This window comes from Electrona antarctica (genome assembly GCF_951216825.1).
Source record: "Electrona antarctica genome assembly, chromosome: 18".
Taxonomy (NCBI): domain Eukaryota; kingdom Metazoa; phylum Chordata; class Actinopteri; order Myctophiformes; family Myctophidae; genus Electrona; species Electrona antarctica.
The window spans coordinates 38420507-38441490 of NC_136799.1; the positions used below are offsets into that span (position 1 = coordinate 38420507).

Below are 20984 nucleotides of genomic sequence, written 5' to 3' on the forward strand. Positions count from 1 at the left end.
AGGGGGGGACATGTTCAAATATGGAATTAAAAACAAAAGCTAGGCTTTGCCAAAAAAACATAAACTATATCGAGTTTACAAAACTAGTATTTTATACACAAGCCTAGTATTTTGGGTGGATATGAAATCTGTTACAATTTCAGCTGTGCCAGATTAACTGAACACATTTTAGTATGTTTTTATTACAATAAAATCTTGACCCTGACAAATGCACCGTATTACAATAAAAAAAAAGAAATATATGTATAGAAAAGGGTATTTCTGGCTCTGGCTACCAGAAACTACTAGGGCAGATTTGACATCTCAAGATTAACCTAGACTTGGGGTGGGGGGAGGCTTTACGATTCTGTCCCTATTGGAACGTAACTCAAACGGCACCGAGTCGGCTGAAGCGTACTTTGCAACATTCGGCACGGCGACTCGCTCGCCTAACTCAATATAAAAGGAGATTAGCGTTCCACCTCGCTGGTACCGCTCATTAGTGAGCAGCACCTACCCTGGTAAACCATCCCGGCCACGTGAATAACGATAATGTGAAATCACGCAACCGGGATGGTACACGATAATGTGAATTCACGCGACCGGGAGGGTACACGATGATGTGAATTCACACGACCGGGATGGTTTACCAAGGCTAAGCAGCTCCTAAAACCGTGGAGCCTGAAGTTGGAGATCACTGAAGAGCAGTAATTGTGCTCAGATAACTGGATAAATAAAAAGGTAAAAAGCTGATAATATGTAGACTAGCAAGACTAGCATTAATTTGCTTGTAGCAAATTAATGCTACAAGCATTTTATTCAATATATTCTACATCATTAGGGCTCATTTCTACTCTAACAATGTAGGCACCTGGTAAACATGAGTTGGTGTATTATGGGATGTACATGTACCAGCCACTGTAGCGGGTAAACAAGTTTCCTTCCCTGATCCCAAAGTAATATCATAAAATAAGGAAAATAATTGCATCAGTTCTTCTACCAACCGCCCAATACAAAGAAAATGTAATTTCCTTGACAAATCCTCAAAGTTTAATAACACATTATTCCTCCATTGAAGACGTCTTTCCTCTGTGTTACTAGAAGAAAACCCCTTTTTAGGTCCCAAACGGCAGATTGGGATTGATCCTAAACTGAACACAAACACATGAAGTTTCAAAACTAGATGGTTTGAAAATGAATGAAGAGAAATGTACGAGAAAGAGTTTCATTTAAAAAATGACCAATTTCCCAGTTAGTGTCCATGTGGCTGAAGACACCGTCCCGTAACACATGGTTTTGGGTGCCTATTGGCTCAGCCTGCTATTGCAACGACCATTATGCTCCTAGTCTCACGTAGCCAGACAACTATTCCACAATCTCCTAATGCTATATAGTCTGGAACTACACCTCCCGAAATCAGAGTAAGGAAGCTGCTATTTCCATTCACGAAGAAATATATTTTAAAATATCTTTACATTTTATTTTTTTATTTCCTTTTCTGCTAAGCAACAAGCTATATATGCTTAGATGTTTTCCATTTATATTAGGATAAACTTGCGCGACTGTAAAGACGAAACGAAGTGGGGAGGAGGCTCCACTTCCCCTTTATATTTTACTCATGATAGCTTTTCCATTGCTCCAGACTGTATGACGGAAGTATTTGGAAATTGCGAGAGGCAAGTCTGGCAACACGAGACTAATATGCTCCTAGTGAGCGCAAGGAACCGGGTTCATAAATAGTAAAAAATAACTCTTTATAAAAGAAAATAGGTCACGTCTTATTTCTGCCTATGTACATACATCAACAGCCCAGTATGTCTTTGAGCTGAAAAGATTGTACAAATGGAACCAAAATGGTCATCTGGAGTTCTGTTGGAAAATTAAAAAACTAAATTAAGCAAACAGAGTTGAAGCTCAAGCTACAATAATGATCGCAGCCCTGACCCAAACCCGAGAAGAAATACACTAACAAACAAAAACACTAGTTGGTTCACATAGCACTAAGGGATGCTGATAGACGAGAGAGAGAGAGAGACCATCACGTTCATGGTCGCGTGAAGTAAATGTATTCGTAAAGCATGTTTAAAACTAACCAAGAATGACCAAAGTGCTGCACAGTGTACAAATGAAACGTGTGTTGCATTTATTCAACTTCTTATGTCAGACACCAGTTCTTGCAGGTGAGTTTAATTGTGACGGAAACTATTGCAAACCAAAAGACATGCACTGTAGTGTAGTGTACATGGCTTGATATTTTGTCCATTTGGTTCTGAACAGTCTAAAAGAAATAGAAATTATAATAATTATTATTATTAATTATTTTAGAGAACAGATGTAAACAGGAAGCATTGCAGCATTTTGAAATGAAACTCTTCAAGCAGCAATATACAGTTAGAACAAATAAAAACAATTCTTCAACAGTTGTCACTATGTCGACGTGGGTGTGTGATGACAGATGATGAATGGCATAAAGTGCCGCTAGTATCCCTGCTTATCAATCACTGGACAATAATTCAATCAAATGATCAGTGTCCATAATGGATTTTGACAGTTGGTGTTGGTCTCAGACCAGTCAGTCCAGAAGCAATGCGTTCAATATCAAACACTAAAACCCTAATAAAATAATTAAAATATGATTCTTTGTTTACCTGACATTGATCATTTACTAAAGTCAATCAAGCAACCCTCCATCATTGTAGATTAATGTCCGTTTGTCTTTCCATCTGTAAGCCGTCCCGTTTTTTCCCCCCCATCCTCCAATCTTCCCATCTATCCGTTTGTCTGTCTACCTGTCTCTGCGTCTACCCGTCTCTCTGTCGGTCTGTATTTGGTGTCAGCTGTGGACAAAAGGAGGGGAGGAAACTGGGATCTGTAGTCCAACTTAAAAGGTCAGCACGAGGATCGTAACAGGAAATGACCTCTGGGAGGTGTGCTAATGTTCATAGGTCAAAGGTCATAGCTGTTGGCTCCTCATATCAAACGGAGAGAGAAGAGAGTAGCGATGAGGGGAGTGGATAAATAAGAGAGAGTGGGTCCAATCCAAGATGGCTGCGGTCTCAGGAGGCAAGAGGCTTCTGGGAGTCCACTGGAGAGGAGTCCTACACAGGATTAAAAAAACAACAGTAGCACTGAGTACATTGGAGTCAAAGTCAGAGTAGAACAGAATAAAGTACATCAAAGCAGAGTATAATAGATTTGTTTTAAGTCTCCAGGACACTAGCCACAAGGCCAATGGTTTCAATTTATACGCTCTGGTTTGAATTAACATGAGGATTTTACAGTGAAAACAAAATTGTAGGCCTCATGCAACTGGGAGTCCTTGAAATTCAAAACAATTAGAAGCACTGGTTTAGACTAAAGCATAATCTAACAATGAAATAGTTCATGCTCTCTCCCTCCTCACCTCCTTTTGCTCCTCTGGGGTGTCTGGGGCCACGGCCCCGCCCCCGGCCATGGCTCCACCCTGCTCCTCCGGCGAGGAGGTGGGGATCACCTCCATCTTGTCGTCCTCCGCTCTCCCCGTCTCCATGCCGTGCTCGGCCTCCCACTCCTGAAGGACCTCGTCCAGGTTGAACCGCCGCCTGTAGTTGACGAAGAAGTTCTTCACCTGGACCACCGACTTGTTCCCGATCACGTCCGAGATGGCCTGGAAGTCGCGGCCGTACTTCCTGATGGCTGCAACCAACGGGAAGAGTTGAAATTTGAAACTTCCCTCCGGCACATTCATACTTTCCTCTAGACATTTTCAGGTCTTGACAGAGGCAACTGAGGTCACTCATGTTGAAATTTTAAAATAACATGCAGTCGTATGGTTTACCTTGTACAGCCAACAGCTGTTCATCTGTGGTCCACCTGGTGTTGAACTTCTGGTTCACCTGACCACAACAAATGGCATCATGAAGAAGACTGTCTTTAGACTGTTTTTTCTCTGTTACATGGCAATGAAGTATTCTTTGTGTGTGTTTGTGTGTGTGTGTACCTCTGGTACTCTGAAATCTTCCAGTCCTGGGGTGAGTTTGTCCTTCAGCGCACTGTTGCTCTGTTTAATGGTCTGTATCTAAACAGGAAACACCATATTAGGAAACGGAAAGACAGCAGAATATAAAATGTTTATGCGCTACATGACACAAAAGGGACGGACACACGCGCATAAAATCCCCCACTCCATCTCACCTGTCTCTTAATTGTGACAAGTTCACCGTCTAGTTGACGTATGACCCCTATGGCCGCGGGGGCGCTAGAGGACATGGCCGCTACGTCTGCCTGGTTGAGGTGCATGCCTTTAGGAGGTTTCTTCTTGGCTCGGTGAAGACTTTTCCCTGACAGAGGCTGGATTTCCTTCTTCACGTGGGTGGGCTTCTCTGGTACACTGGCACTGGCAGGCTGGAGGGGAGACGGACAGAACACACTACTGAGGAGAAGATCTTTTAACCCATTTCGGGATGGGAACGCCTTTTGGTGTTTTAAGGATTATGTTATGCTTTAGCTATTGAAAAATAGCAAATCTACAAGCTCATAGCGCGGCACTGAGTGCCGCGCTATGAGCTTGTAGATTTTTAAATGTAGGAAACCAAGAAGGGGACATTTACTCGCGACCCTTAACTCATCCATCGCCAAGGACTTATTTAACTTCTTTTTCATGATGTCCTGGAGCGCCAAGGACGTGTTTTATAACATGGTAAAAAAGACTTTTTTGAAAAAAATAAAAATATATAAAATAAAATAAAAGATATATGGTGGCGGTCAGGGCCTTTTGGCGCCCCCTAGTGGCGATGGATGAGTTAACAATTGTTCCGCAACCCAAACATGACCCACTGTTAATGTCACCATAGCTTTACAGTACATGCTAGAAACAGCTATACTGAGAATTGATAGAAATGTACAGAGCTGGGTTTTGTTAGTTAACTAACAAACATACATTTAGAATGCATAATGATGTCATGCTTTCTTTCAGCATACCTTTTCCGCTTCTATAATAAGAAATCAAGGCTTTCCTCATAATGATCAAAAATCGAAAACTAGGCCGAGCGGTCCAGGCGCCTAGGCTGGTGATCCTGCCTGACAGCGTGTAGCGCGTTCGGGTCCCGATCCTGACAACCTTTGCTGCATGTCCCCCCCCCCCCCCCCCCATCATCTCTATCCCACTTTCCTGTCAAACTACTTTACTGTTTTTGGGGCAAAAAATATGTAGGAAAAACAAATTCTAAAACTAATTAAAAACTAAACTGAAACTCGTCAATTCCTGAAACTAACCCATGTCCTACACCCAGATACAAGTATTATATAGAGGTATAACAGTTAATCAAACGTACTCTATAATAATCAATGAATATCAATAAAATAGTAATCGATCCCTACTATTACGTTTCAAGAAATGTCCAAAACAGCCCATCTGCCATTTTCACTACATTTGCACGACACCATTGTGCAAAAGGTAAATGAATGAAAAACAAGATGAATGATTAGTAGTAGTAGAGGTTTACCTTCTGTCCTGCAGCTGGTTTGGTTTCTACCTTCTCTGAACCAGAGCCCAGCTGGAAGAGAAACTCCATTAATGAGCAGGCTGATTTCAGTCACAATAGAAATTAGCACATTGAAGGCTTTTACAAACGATACTGTATATGCGTATCGTCGCCGTTGGGTGGAACCTGTGTTCCAGTGAATGAGGATACAATGTTTCTGCCCGACAGCAATGATAGGTTTCGTCCCATTGGCTCACGTTTTCAACAGCCTTTGAGATACGTTGTTTATTTATGTGGTACATAATAATACACTAGTGTACGTCCCAGAGGACACCACATTAAAGTGTACTGTATACAACTGTCAATCTGGTGTCCCCATTTTGGGCAAGTGACACATCGTACAATGCAGTATAAATTAGTTAGTTTACTCTGCCAACAACAGGCCATGAAAGCGTTTGTTACTAACCTCCTTTTTGTCGTCCTTGCTGGGTTCATACTCCGCGTCACTAGGAGGGCGGGCAGCATGTTCCTCTACCTCATCCTCACTACACACACAAACACACACACACATTGTTCTGGTCAAAATGAGATGATGGTTACGTGTGTACCCTCTAGATCAGAGGTTCCCAACTTGGTATACCAACCCTCTGGTGGTATACAGAAGACTCACCCAAAAAAACGGAATGAAATATTTATATTACTATAGGTATTTCTTCTGACCAAGCAATCGGTTGAAATAGGCTCTCCAGCCGTGCTCAAATGAGCATGACGGCACACCTAGCCGTTAATAGAAGATTTGAGGACAGATTAATCACATTAGAAATATCATCAGTTGTGCCGATAAGGCAGAGTTGCGTCAGAGCAGCAGCAAAATTGGCTTAGGAAAGGAACAAAAACAAAACAATTCAAAGAATAAATTACATTTTCCTCCTGTGTTAATAGCCGAATAGGATGGGATATTTTAACATCAGTTATTATGGTGGTTCTTGGAGAACCAGATTTTCTGTGGTGGTACTAAAAAGGTTGGGACCCCCTGCTCTATATGAACTGGTTACTAAATGTCAATACCAATCATGATAACTGGTTCCAGCACAGTTTTATTAATGAAATGTTATTAATCGTTTAAATTTTCTTGTTGAGGGGCGCTATACACAGGTTTGTCTTGTCTAGACAAACATTAAAAACGCCATTGACGATGAACAGAGTTTAATGTTTGTTTTGTCTTTCACTGAGCATATGCATGTCAGAGTAAAACCTCGGCCAATAAGGGACCACGATTCTTATAAACTGCTATTTTGTGATGTTAAATTGATGTCATATGTGATGTTGGTAAAGCGCCCCTCACTTCACACGGGTGTGATTTTTACTTAAATAGATCATTATGAAACACTAAGAAACCACAATTCTTTCTTTACTTGAATAGATTATTATGACACGCAATTCTTTACTTGAATAGATAGTTATGAAACAAATTAAACAGCAATACTTGGAAGAGATTTTCTCCAAATTAGTGATGTGAAATATATTAACCTTAATATATTAACCTGTTGGCCTCACCAACAGGACGTGTTTGAGTAGACGTTTAGGCACCATTCATCACAGCTTGCACCTATGCTAAATAGCTATAGGCCTATTGATCTAGCAGCACCTAGACTAGAGGGGTCTCCTGTTGTGCTTAGCTGTGACCACACCTAGTGACCTGTCCAGACGATTTGGTTTGGGTGTTAACGACTGTCTGTTTCAAATGTGTATTGGGATTTGGGCTTGTATAAAATATATTAACATTATCCTTTAGCCATTGACAAATAGCAGATCAGCTATGAGCTTGTAGATCTGCTATTTATTTTTTTTTAATTGTGAAAATATTGAGAACCACTGATATAGAAACATGAGGTTTTTCAGAAAATTGTCATGATTTCTTTTGTCAAGACATTTTTTGTAATTTCGACGTCAGGCCTAAATGCGTTAAGGGATATCCTCACCTCTCATCTCGCTCCCTCTTGTGTTTGCGTGCGTGTCTGTCCATCAGGCTGGTTTTACTGCGTGTCTTCTTCCAAGAGTAGTAGAATCTCACCAGACTGGCTATGGACTTATCTGGCAGCTATAGAAGAATTAGTACATTAGATAGATACTATCGAATGTTACTTATACAGGGCTTAAAGCCAAAAACAATCCCAAGACTGAAAATGTTTTTTTTCAAATCTGCACTGATCTCATTAAATGACCCCTATGAGATCGTCAGGACTGAAATCAGTCCCCAGGACTGAGAACTTTAAGCCCTGTACTTATATCACTGTGTGTGTGTGTGTGTGTGTGTGTGTGTGTGTGTGTGGTCCTACCATTTGCTGTATGCGGTGGAATGTCTTTCCATGGAAGCTGAAGCCTTGTTCAAATAGAACCCTGTCCTCCACCGTCCACTCGTCAGGGAATGGGGTGAAGTTCGGAAGGTCTGCCAGAGATTTCTCTATGTTGTGTCTGTGCCAAAACAACATCCCCAGGGCCTGCACACATACACAAACAGATGAAGAATGGCATGAAGGAGGTAAATGGATATATAATAAATAAATACATGATAACAATTGCAGAGTTTGTAACTTCAGGTTAAACAACACAAGAATCCCAAAAGGTCACTGGTAGAAAATAAAGGACTGGAAAGAAGTCAGAGGCTATGCAACCTATGTAATGAAAACAGAGTCAGAGACGAGTACCATGTTATGTTTGTATGTAAGAACACTAGCATTATGAACTTCAGACAAAAATACCTGCCAATTTATTTTATAAAATCTGCTACTTTCAGAAGAATTTGCATATAATGCCATTCCCAAATTTGGGACAGCAAGGTGAAAGTGGTTAAAGAAAGGGCAGGTGTTTTATAGTGTTATTTAGGATTGTTTTGGTTCAGACTACAGTCAGGGTTAAGCCTAATTTATGCTCCGTCGGACGTCAGTTGACATGTGCCGGAACTTCATAGCGCGGTCGCGTCGCATCCACGACACGTCATGAGGTTGTAGGTCTGCTATTTCAACAAATTATGAATGTACCTGTTCCATGTTGTAACCGTGCTTCTCTTTGGCAATGGCGATGTATTCATCCACTGAAACACACACACACACACACACACAGTTTAATTTACACACAGTTTAATTTACAAAACGCTATTATAATACATTATTGCCCTGTACTTGGTCAAAACGGTTTGCTTTAACCACCACCAGCCCTATAATACACTTGACTTGATCATACGATGAAGAGTTCAAATAAATAAGGATTTGTTTTCATGAATTGAAATGTACAAATACAGCCACATGATATGAACATGATCCTATGTGAAAATAAATAACACATAGAAAAAAAAAGTGATTTCCTTACGTTTATTGTCAGCGAGCGTCAGACTGGGAATCCAGACCAGCATGCCTAGGTTGTCTCTCTGCTGAGCCACCTTGGCCACCTCTGGGAACACACAGGATGTTAGGACGCACCGCAACAGGTACAGCAATATAGCGGTCCCAAATGCACGCTACCGACTGATCGGTATGGTATTTTGGAACATAGTGTTGGGTGCATTCACAAGAGCAGCTTTCATTTTGGACATACTATTTACATCATGTGAAATCAAAGAAATAATTCAAAAAAATATATGCATTTGTAATCTATGTTGTCTGCCCTTATTACAGAACAAGAACTCATGAAAGCAATCTGGGGGAGGGTTGTAGATAGAGAAGACCCTTACAGAGCAGACAAGGGAAAAGTCACTTGTAAACATTGCGGGTGGCCCCCCTAACCAATCACAACTTAGAATCTGTATATGTTTTCTGTATCTTTGTGCTATTTTTACTTTGGCTAAATGAAATGACGTCTTACACACTCACTCTACTCACAAGTGTCAAATACAACAACAACCTGAAACCATGGCCCTCGCCAGCTATGAGGCAATAGATCATTTGGAATGGTGACAAAGTGTTGTTTTCGTCGCCTAAAACTAAGACCAAAAATGTTGCAAAGTTGCATTCTGAAAATAGCCGATCTACAAGCCCACGGCGCGTTGTGAGCTTGTAGATCGGCTATTTTCAGCAAGTGGAGAAAAAAAACTCATTACAACGGCATCAAGGCCCGCAAAAATACATTTTGTTCGACTAAATCAACCGTAGATTAAGTATGATATTTAGTCGACTAAAACTAGACTAACACTAAAACATTCCAGGTGACTAAAATGTGACTAAAACTGAATTAAAACTAATCAAGAGACTGAGAACTTGCTGCCAAAAACAACACTGGTGACAAACAATTGCACCATCAGTTCTCTTACACTGGTTCCCAAATTGTCTCAGCTGAGACTCGAGACATTTTGTGTCCCTCTGGGACCCAAATTAGTGAAAATAGCCGATCTACAAAGCTTTTAGAGCTGCTATTTTCAGTTTCTCTACTTCTTAAGGGACACTTCAACCCCTTTTGCAACCAGATATTATTATCTTATCTTATCTTAATGATGTACTTCCTGGACTACATAAAAGGTTAATTAAATAAGGTTAGGAAGCAAAGACCGTACGGTGGACTCCATGTTTCTCCCTGGAAGGAAAGAAACATGCGCAATTGAGACCAGGAAGTTGTATATGCCCAAATTTGTGCATGTACAACTTCCTGGTCTCAATTGTGCATGTTTCTTTCCTTCCAGGGAACAACATGGAGTCCACTGTACAGTCTTCGCTTCCTGTCCTCATTTATATTTAATAGTCCTTTGACTACATGTTGTCTCAGTAAGAGAGCCCTCCCCCTATCCACAAGGAGGAGCAGTGGGCCAAAGCATTACGAGAATTGTAGTCCATGGACACTTTGAAATACAGAAATATCTAAAAACACATGACCTACATAAAAACCTCAGGAAAGTGTTTCTTGTCTCCCAAACATTAAAATAAGATCTGGTTGAAAAAGGGGTGAAGTGTCCTTTTAAGTTTTTTTTCATGAAATGTAGTATTCATTTATTTTGTAGGTATGTGTCTCTGTAGCCCAAAAATGGGACCCAACCCACTGGTTTCCCAGGAAACACTGGTTTAAACTTTCTCCTTTGAGTGACTGCAAGCCTGTCTGCCAGGTGTGTGTGTGTGAGATTCGGTACAATATAGTCTTTTTTATACATTTCCAGCCATTTTAAATTGTAAAATGGGTTTGAAATAAATAATTGAAATTCCTAGGCTAACGATTGTGTTAGTGCTGGAGCTGAATAGTGATTGGCTAATTTGTAATATTGTGACGTAGCAATACTGTGTAACCCAGTAGTTCTCAACCTGTGGGTCAGGTAAAGTAATATAAAGTAAATTATACTATAAAAACTGCTCAAAACATTGGCCGAATAATATAACAGGCAACAATTTTGAGGGGGGGGGGGGGGGGGGGGGGGGGTGCAGCCTGACAACTGCATCTGACTGATGTAAAGTAGACTAAACATTTTAGAAATAGCCTCAGATTTAGAATTACCTTTATACATGTATTTGTATACAAATGTAGATACAACACATAAGTATTAATAATACTTTTGGTAAACCGAAGGATTTGCAGTAACTGCTTTCTCTGTCACTTTTGAGTTACAATTTGAATAATGCTGCTTTCTATTCGATTAATTCTATCAGTCTGCAAGTTATTTAGACAGTGAATGAGTTACATTGTTGGGTAATTTAGTATCTGTTGAATGAATTCATAATGTTACTGTTAAAATAAAATATTTCACTGTAGCTGGCTTGATTCAGGCCTAGTTGTTTTCTTCAGATCCAGTGACTACTTACAAAAAAGGGAACTGGACAATGGACAGAGAAATCTGCTGAAATTATGAAGGAACTTAAAACTTCTACATCAACTGAAAGTCATCTACAGTAGAGTGACAAAATAGAACAGTATGTTAGCTTGTAGGCAACATGTGTGAGAACGCCATTGTATATCTTATTATTTTCTCCCTTTCTTAGAATTGCAAGTGATGCCATCAATTACAGGAATCCCACCTGCAATATTACATCACAATCAAGAGCATTTGCATATGCATTTCAAATTATCCCGTTGGGGACAAAGCTGCAAGATTGACCAATCTTGACTCAATTCGTTCCATCTAAAAAAATATTAGTACATATAATTCAGCCAGTAGAATTAAACAAAGTTAAAACTTCCACTCTGGACATATATATAGAACAAACGGATGAAGTGAAAAAGATGGATGACTGGATTCCTTCATTTCTCCTCTCAACTCGTGGACTGTTCGAGGCTACCAACTGGCTCTGAGGTCTGCTAGTCTTTAGGCTTCAGCAGTTCGCAATAAATCTTACCTGGATCGTAATCGGGCACCACGGCTTGATACTGAGTCCCGACCCGCATGCCGCCGCCTCCTAGACACACAGAAACACAACTGGGTTTGATGCTTTCAAGGACCAAGTGTTCATGGAGTAAGTAAGACAAGAGACCGAGGCTACCCACCATGTTCATCATCACTGCTGGAGCCTGAACTTCCTTCCTCCCATGAATTGTTGCTGCTCCCGTTCGTGGCAGACAAACTTTTAGTGTTTCTGGGGTTATCATGGTTATTACTATTATTCACCGAGTTCCTACCCCTTCTCTTCCCGGACATCTCCGTCCCGCTTTTCTCCAACATCGCCGGCATGGTCGGTCGTTGAAAAAAGATGGGGAACTCGGAAGAACTACACACAGCGGGGGTAGCCTTGTTTTAGCTTAGCAGGCTAGCGTCGTTAGCCCCACGTCCCGTTAATCCCAATGGGGGCGGTGTTAGCACCTTGCTAAAAAGCTAACGAGGCTAACTTTCAACCAACAGCCCCGAGGAAAGTAACCGTAGCAGGTTGGCCAGCAGTTAGCTGCCCGATGTATCTCTACTTAACTGAACAAATTGGAATTGACCCTTTCAATAAATATTTCGGAATCAATGCGCCTCTTTAGCCAAATAAAAAACATAATCCCACCCTTAAAAGCTAATAAATAACTCCCTGGATGTTTTACAACTAGATCTCTTATGTTGCCAAACAGCCAGTGAGAAGTCTACTCTAGTCTGGGCTATCAGGGATGCATCAGTGACGTCACAATCAATCAGAAGTGTGTGTGTGTGGGGGGAGGGGGGTGGGCTGCGATTGGTCAAAAAACGTTAACTTCCGGGGGGGGGGTTACACGGCGGAAGTCCCGCATTTCGATAGCTTCTCTGCCTTAGGTTGTGACCAGGCTCTTCTTTTTCGCAGTTAAGTGAGCCTGGGACCGAGGCTACTTCTCCATGCAGATTTCTGCATCTGCTCTTGGTCTAATGCCGAAATGGTAGGTGCATAAATGTGTGGGCTTTAATAACCGGATACAGTAGGCGGGATCTAGACCGGATTACACATCAATTTGGAATAGAAACCAGGCTTTCCACAGGTACTGCGGAGAGTCTGGTGACGTGGGTTATAGCCTGTAGTTTTTTCATGGGGCTGTTTGATTTGTCAAATATTGTATAAAACTAACAAAGGATAATATATAAGTATTAGTTTACTAAGGTTTAACAATCCCACTTAATCCCAGAATATGAAATTTGCACAATAATATGCCTATCGGATTATTTTTAAACATTGATTTATATTATTATATAATATATATATATATATCAGACTTCAATCAACAAATACAAAATAATAAACTAGCAAAAATGTACATCTATGGTTGCAGTGTTCTAACCACTGGTTTTCAAACATTTTCATGTCAAGGAGGACCCCCAAATTAATATTTGGTTGCCGACCCGCATCTAAATCATATAGTGACAGGGACCCCCAGATGTGTTTAAAAAATACTACATTTGTCCCCAAAAAAGTGTTTCAAGATGTAGTAGATTGGCTATTTTAAAATACCGGTAGCCAAAGTATATGGTTAAAATCGTTGAATTGATGTTAGTTATATTAACACATTTTGCTGCAGACCCCTGGAACCCTAAAGGACTACATTTCCCAGTAGTTAAATTGTGGGTAGCATACTTTTCCTAATGATGTGTGTTGAGTCAAAACTCAGTAATGAACCTTTGCTTGGAATCTCAAAAAACTACCCTTCCCAGAGTGCAACACAAAAGATGGCCGCTGCTCATTAGGAGCACCTGGAGACTATAAAAGGCCATTCGAACAATCGGAGGCAGAGAGAGGGACTCAGAGGGACATGGATAGTCAGCGTCGGCGTGCTGAGAGGAGGAAGATATCGACTGATCCGTGGTCGGATCGCTCAGAAGATGAAGAGGAAATAGGCGAGGTGCAAACACAAGAGATGACAACAGATGAAGATATGCGTGGAGCTGACAATAAAAGGAAAAGGAGTCTGACTAATTCAGAGAGTGACCATGGGCAAGACGGGTGTTTTGATGTCGGGATGAGAGCAGTGAGTCAAATTGATGGCATCTTTAGTGAGCCACAGGTGGTGGGAAAGTTTGTTGAGGAGAAGGTAGGAAAAGTGAAGTCGGTAAGGATCAGCAGAACGGGATTGGTGATCATACAATGCATGGACGGTGGTCAGGTGAATAAAGTTCTGAGAATTGAGTCATTTCGTAAATGCCCAGTGACCACAATGCGATTGAGAGGTTCTGGAAGGAGGATAAAGGGAGTGATCAGTGGAGTCCCACTGTCTGTAAAATCAGATGCATTTATTGATGTTGACGGAGTTTGTGATGCAAAACGGCTCACACGGTTCAGAGAGGGGGAAAGAGAGGAAACCAAGTCGGTGTGCCTGACTTTTGAAGGGGACACGATACCAGAGCGAGTATATTGCAACTACATGAGTTTCAGGGTTCGGTTATTTGAGAGAGCACCACTCAGGTGCTTCTGTTGCCAACAGTATGGACACGTCGCTGCAGTTTGCAGGGGAAATAAAAGATGTGCGAGGTGTAGCGAGGAAAACTGCAAGGGTTGTACTGACGAACCGGTAAAGTGCCTGCACTGCAAGGGAGAACATTTCACGGGGGCAGGTCAGTGTCCAAGGAAGGCAAAGGAAATTAAAGTGAGCAAGATCAGAACGGGAAAGAGGGAAATGTCCTATGCCGAAGCAGTGAAGAGAGTGGAGGAGAGTGAAGAAAGGAGGGAGACAGGATTGGAAGAGCGACAGCAGGAAAGGAAAAATTCAGCAGAGCCTGAGGGTATCTGTATGGACAGAAAATGCTTTTTGGCATTTATCGCGATGGTTATAAACTGTGCAGTGGAGATCAAAGGAAAATCGGAAAGAATAAAGATGTGACTGGAAGCAGCAAGAAGATTTCTGAAGGTGGATGACGTCAGGGGAGAGGACCTGGACATTCTGTTGAGGGAGGGAATCATGCCGGCTACTCCCGGAGTAGGAGGACAGGACTAACAGGACTAACAGAGCCGATCGATGAGTACTTTATTTACTTATTTATTTTTTAGAGGAAGAGGAGTCATAGTTAAGATCATTAGAGTGATCCAAGAGCTGGATCACTAGTCGGCGGTAATGCACCAAAACCTGGTTGCCAACTGCCGTAAAACAAAAAGAAGAAGAAGGAGGCGGAGAGAAGACAAGTTCTTTCAGGAGTTCAGCACAAAGATGCCAATGGTCTGTTGAAATGTTTATTTACTTACTTACTAACACATTCATTGTGTTTCTGTGTTCACACTTGACAATGGTTTGGAAGTTAATTAATTTGTGTTTAAGTATAAATTACAAAAGAAGAAGACAAAGAGGAAAAACTGTTAAATAATTTACTTTACTTTAAGAATTTAAAAGACTACTAAAAATGTGGACAATTCATGGTTCATATGTTGAAGGTTAGAGATCTACAAGCTCAAGGATCAGCTATTTATCTTATTTCTTTATGCTTAAATGGTTACTTGATTTGAAATATCTGTTCCATTTAAATGGTTAATTTGAAGTGTTTCATTTAAAATTTTGACTTTAATAATTTGTCTAAAATATTGGCTTGGAGGTTAAGTCATTTAATTTAACATTGAATTGTTTAAAATACATGTGATTGTTTAAAAGACATTTGCTTGCTTAAAATATGTTAATGTTTAAAAACAAGTGGTTAAAAATAACTTGAGTGATAAGCTGTTTAAAAAGAATATTATCTGTTTGGCATTGTTGTAACCTTTGTTTTTCTGTCTTCAAAGGTTTACAACCTACTTGATTAACAACCAATCAACAAAATGAAGCCAACAGTTCAAAAGCAACAAAGTTGGAAAATAAAAAGTTTGGATTGTGTTGGAAATCTCGAGTTGTCTCTAGTCCTTTGGAGTTGAAGAGGAAATGAACTTGACAGTTGTAAACCAATGCGAGCAGCCTGGACGAGGATGAACGGCTTCAGTCCAGAGGAAAGCTGTTGATGCAGAGGACAACTTAACAGTAGAAAACCACCTGCGAGCAGCCTGGAAGAAGATAAACGGCTTCTGACCAGATAACAAGCTGTTGACGTGGAGGGTCAAAATGGTGGAAGATGGCCTGGAGAAGTCGGTCAAGAGGCTCAAAATGGAGCGGACCATTGCAAAAGGCAGATTCACCAGACAAGCCAACTACATCGAAAGGGGAGCAAACAAGATGCTTCAACTAGAATTAAAGGAGGAGTTCACTGAACTCTCAGAACGTTTCAGCAAGATGCTCAAAGCTAATGATGACCACAAGTTTGGACTGGAGGCTGACATTAAAGACAATGCAGAAGCAGTCCTTTTTTTTTTTTTTTTAAGATATTTTTTTGCGGCTTACGCCTTTTATTGATTTTTGAAGGGACAGACAGTAGGCTGACAGGAAACGGGAGAGAGATGGGGGAAGACATGCAGTAAAGGCCGTGTCGGGCTCGGGAGTCGAACCCGCGGCACACCGACTGGATTACCAGTCGGGTGCCCAGACGGTTACGCCACCGCCTGGGCCAGAAGCAGTCCTTGATGAACGGCAAGTGGCTGAAATCGAAAAGTCTGCAAAAGAAGCTGAGACAAAGTTGGCAGAGATTAGAGCCATTGTTCAGATCAACCTATGGTCCAGGTATGGCAAGAGTGATCTTGAAAGGGCGATCCTTGGAGCTGAAATGGCCAATGATGCAGCAAATTATGTACCAGTAGAAAATGTCTATTTAAAAGGAAGAGTACCTCATTCTTTTAGATGAGTGGCTAAAAGAGGCCATCTCAGAAATGTCCAAATGGGAGACCTGGATCCCTGGGGAATCCAGGGATGAATTGGATGGAAGAATCAAGAGACTAAGAACATCCAACAACAGACTTAAAGAAAGCGAACCTGAATTTGCCACTGCACAGCGGCTGGGAATCGATCAAGAAATCAGAATCACCAGTCCAACGACGGAGGCAGCCTGGCTTCAGGAGGAGGAGACTCGGACCGATAACAGAGCGGGCACTCCTGAAGACTTGGAGGAGAACTACACATGGCAAAATGGACCAGAGTTCCAGAAGTCACCAGTGGAGGAGTGGCCTATGGAGTCGGCTAAAGATGTTGCAGCCCATTCCAATGAGAGTGTAAGCACTCATGGAAGTCAGAAGAGTGAAACTCAAAAGGTAAGATCCCCAAGAAGGAATCCCACTGGCTGGGTTGAAGCACTGGTGGAAGTGAGAAGCCTGTTCACACCGGTGAGAGTCACCCCCTGGGGTCGAGCTGCCAGGCAGAGGCTGAAGAAGCACCAGGCCCCAAAACAGGCGGAGCACCGGGCCCCAAAACAATCAAAGTGGAAGGCCCCAAAGAAGTGGGAGGCCCCAAAGAAGTGGAAGGCCCCACAACGATCAAAGTGGGAGGCCCAAAAACGATCGAAGTGGGAGGCCCCAAACCAGTCAAAGTGGGAGGCCCCATTACCCAAGCGACCTGGGTTGACTGGTGCACCTCTTCCTCACAGGCTGAAAAAAAGAGCCAGAACCAGGCTGAAGAAGAAAACCAGGGTGAAGAAGAGAACCAGGCTGAAGAAAAGGCTCTGAGTCAAGAAAAGGACCAGACTAAAAGAATCTGAACAACCAGGTGAGAGGACATGTGTGACCTCGCTGGTTTTGGGAAAACCAGGAGCTCAAGTGGGAGGTGTTGAGTCAAAACTCAGTAATGAACCTTTGCTTGGAATCTCAAAAAACTACCCTTCCCAGAGTGCAACACAAAAGATGGCCGCTGCTCATTAGGAGCACCTGGAGACTATAAAAGGCCATTCGAACAATCGGAGGCAGAGAGAAGACAAGTTCTTTCAGGAGTTCAGCACAAAGATGCCAATGGTCTGTTGAAATGTTTATTTACTTACTTACTAACACATTCATTGTGTTTCTGTGTTCACACTTGACAATGGTTTGGAAGTTAATTAATTTGTGTTTAAGTATAAATTACAAAAGAAGAAGACAAAGAGGAAAAACTGTTAAATAATTTACATTACTTTAAGAATTTAAAAGACTACTAAAAATGTGGACAATTCATGGTTCATATGTTGAAGGTTTAAAATGCCTATTTAGAAAAGAGCTGATCTACAAGCTCAAGGATCAGCTATTTCTTATTTCTTTATGCTTAAATGGTTACTTGATTTGAAATATCTGTTCCATTTAAATGGTTAATTTGAAGTGTTTCATTTAAAATGTTGACTTTAATAATTTGTCTAAAATATTGGCTTGGAGGTTAAGTCATTTAATTTAACATTGAATTGTTTAAAATACATGTGATTGTTTAAAAGACATTTGCTTGCTTAAAATATGTTAATGTTTAAAAACAAGTGGTTAAAAATAACTTGAGTGATAAGCTGTTTAAAAAGAATATTATCTGTTTGGCATTGTTGTAACCTTTGTTTTTCTGTCTTCAAAGGTTTACAACCTACTTGATTAACAACCAATCAACAAAATGAAGCCAACAGTTCAAAAGCAACAAAGTTGGAAAATAAAGTTGGATTGTGTTGGAAATCTCGAGTTGTCTCTAGTCCTTTGGAGTTGAAGAGGAAATGAACTTGACAATGTGGCCTTGTCATCACATCTGAGAAACCTCCATCCCCATCCATTTGTAGCTTTTACAGTCATATTTTATTCAGTCTTCACTCAGCCACATTACCAACTAGAAAGGTCGCAATTTTAAAAAATTGCAAAGTGTGGTTGCCGCAGTCGCTTACATAGTCCAACTCAAAAATACTGAGTTGGACTTTTAGATCTTCCCATGTTAAGTGAATGGGGAAAATGAATTCACTAATTAATATCAATTAAACTATACAACATTTCTCTTAGCAATGAGCAAGCACACCATTCCCGATGAAGTCGTCGATTTGACATATGGCTCAAGTGCGTACAGTCAAAAATGTGGGAGGAGTAGCGTTTCAAAAAAAGTCTTACTCCAGTAAAAATAAAGTGTTACAATTACAATAGTCTGGCAACCACACTAATGAATGAAAAGGTAAGGGGAACAATAGTCTCAACCACACTAATAATAGTCTGGTTGCACTAACTAGCTTTGGGGATGCGTCAGAGCTGGATTCCTGAATGGGAAATTCTGGGCACAAGCCATGCAGGGCCCAAAGAGCAGGGTGGCACTGTAGAAAATTAGGCCAATTAAGTCAGAGGCATTCACCCTGGAAATCTTAATTATAGCGGCTCTCATATAATGTTATGTATTGTTACATATACAAATAATAAAGTGGTGAAAGAACATAACCAGCTGATCAGTCAGTCTATCATATGATTCTAAAGTAAAGGGCCCCAGCACGAAAAGCTACTATAGTGTACCCGCATACGGCCTGTTTTGAAACCGAATATACAAAAGATATTTTGACACTACTTTTCTTTCACTTAGGAGGAAACTGATGACAAAAAGATACAAAAAGAGAGAACTATGACTCATTTCGACTTCATGTTGACATATCCGTGGTGCAGTAGATCATATCATGGAGATGCGGTCCGGTACGCTCTTAACCCATTTAGACTAGCAAATGTCTTCTAAATCCTGACAGTTTTCTGAAAAGCCTATGTTTCTATGTCAGTCGTTCTTAAAGTTTTTCATGTCAAGGACCCCAAAAATATATGTAATTGGCCGCCGACCCCCATCTGAAAATATGTTGTTCCAGGGATCCCCCATGAAGCAAAGATTGAGTTAAAAACGATCGCTCTGACAGAATATATATTCAAAGATTTGCATGAAATTTTAACGGTAATATCGTATATCGTATCGATATCGCAATATTTGGCATAAATACAGAGATATGAAATGTTGTCCATATCGTGCAGCCCTACTTGTAATCCAGAGCCCATAGAGTATAGACAGAGTTACGACAACTCCGTTCACTTCATGGGGCCAGTCCTCTTCTACATAGACTTCTATTGGCGAATAGGGACACTGGAAGTTTACAGAATCTATTGTAGTCGAGGGCTCGCGCGAGTACATGAACCACGTGACCGGGCTGTTTTCTGCCCCCTCAATGTCGCAACTCTGTCTATACTCTATGGCTCTGTTGTAATCCAAACGTACATGCGTGTGGGTATAGGGATAGGGTGGCCTGGCTGGGTGTATGACTTGACTACCGCGGCCTGAATGAGTCAGCCCTGCAGCCCTGGTGTGAGATATGATCTGGACAACAGATGTCAATATGAAGTTGAGGATAACATTGACCACTTCTGTGTTTTAGTCATACTTCTCTCTCCTTTCTTTCGTAATCTTTTTTGTCATCAGACGGACAGCTTGGTCATATACTTCTCTTTGTTGACGTTTTGTTAACTCATCCTCCTGCCGTTAACCCAGTGGTGGAAAGTAACTAAGTACATTTACTCAAATACTGTACTTAAGTACAATTTTGAGGTATTTGTACTTTACTTGACTGTATTCCAATTTCCAATACATTTACATCTACTCCACTACATCTCAGAGCCAACATTTGTACTTTTACTCCACTACAATTTGAAAACTTTAGTTACTAGTTAATTTGGAGATTTACATTTTGATTAGAAAAACATACATTACTGTAACCACTTCAACCCTATATACATTCCGACCCATTGAAAATAGCTGATCTACAAGCTCACAATGCATTGTGTGCGACCTCTCTTTTCTATTCAAATATGAATATAAACTGGAAATTTTGAAAAAGTGCAAAGTGTGGTTGCCGCAGTCGCTTACATAGGCCCATCCCACTAATATTGCCAGCCAATTACAATGTCGCGTCACCCCTGTGATCATGTGTAAGTAATTCGAGGGGATTTATGCCCCCAAAAATCATGTTTTTTGCGACAAACTGTTACAATTTTTGCATTTGTGGCGCCCCCTATGGATGAAAATGGAATTGCTTTTGGCTTTTGGTTGATTAAACCACCCACGACATTTGATTCAAATTTGGAGTTGATTGGAGAAAATTCAAAATGGCGGAAAATCTATCATGGCCTATCGTGGCCTATATGGTGAGATGCGTCATGACCCAAGAAAGCCAGGGAAAAAATATTTTTTATTTTACGACCTACGGTTCAAGAGTTATAAGCCAAAACGTAGTGGGCTGTTATAGCGCCACCATGAGGCCGACCGATAACATAAGTTGATTAATTTTAGTAATTATTATGAACCTACCCTCCAAGTTTTGTAACTATAGTGATTAGTCTGAGGAAAAAATAC

General features: G+C 40.9%; 1 protein-coding gene across 1 annotated transcript; it reads right to left on the reverse strand.

Moving 5' to 3' along the window:
* Positions 1-2099: 2099 nt before the first annotated feature.
* rcor1 (REST corepressor 1) lies at positions 2100-12488 on the reverse strand. Its single transcript, XM_079528898.1, has 13 exons — positions 11898-12488; positions 11750-11809; positions 8811-8891; positions 8483-8535; positions 7781-7942; positions 7424-7542; positions 5908-5986; positions 5463-5513; positions 4153-4362; positions 3959-4036; positions 3797-3854; positions 3383-3654; positions 2100-3077 (listed from the first exon to the last, which is right to left on the reverse strand). Exons 1-13 carry the CDS (start codon positions 12079-12081, stop codon positions 3036-3038), a joined length of 1449 nt encoding a protein of 482 aa, XP_079385024.1. The 5' UTR covers positions 12082-12488; the 3' UTR covers positions 2100-3035.
* Between the last annotated feature and the right edge of the window lie 8496 nt (positions 12489-20984).

Coding starts and splice junctions, on each gene's coding strand:
- rcor1 (XM_079528898.1), bottom strand. CDS start 12,081: ATGCCGGCGATGTTGGAGAAAAGCGGGACGGAGATGTCCGGGAAGAGA. Junction 5,514..5,907: donor GCAAGGACGACAAAAAGGAG/GTTAGTAACAAA, acceptor TTTCTCTTCCAG/CTGGGCTCTGGTTCAGAGAA. Junction 3,855..3,958: donor AAGATTTCAGAGTACCAGAG/GTACACACACAC, acceptor TGTTGTGGTCAG/GTGAACCAGAAGTTCAACAC.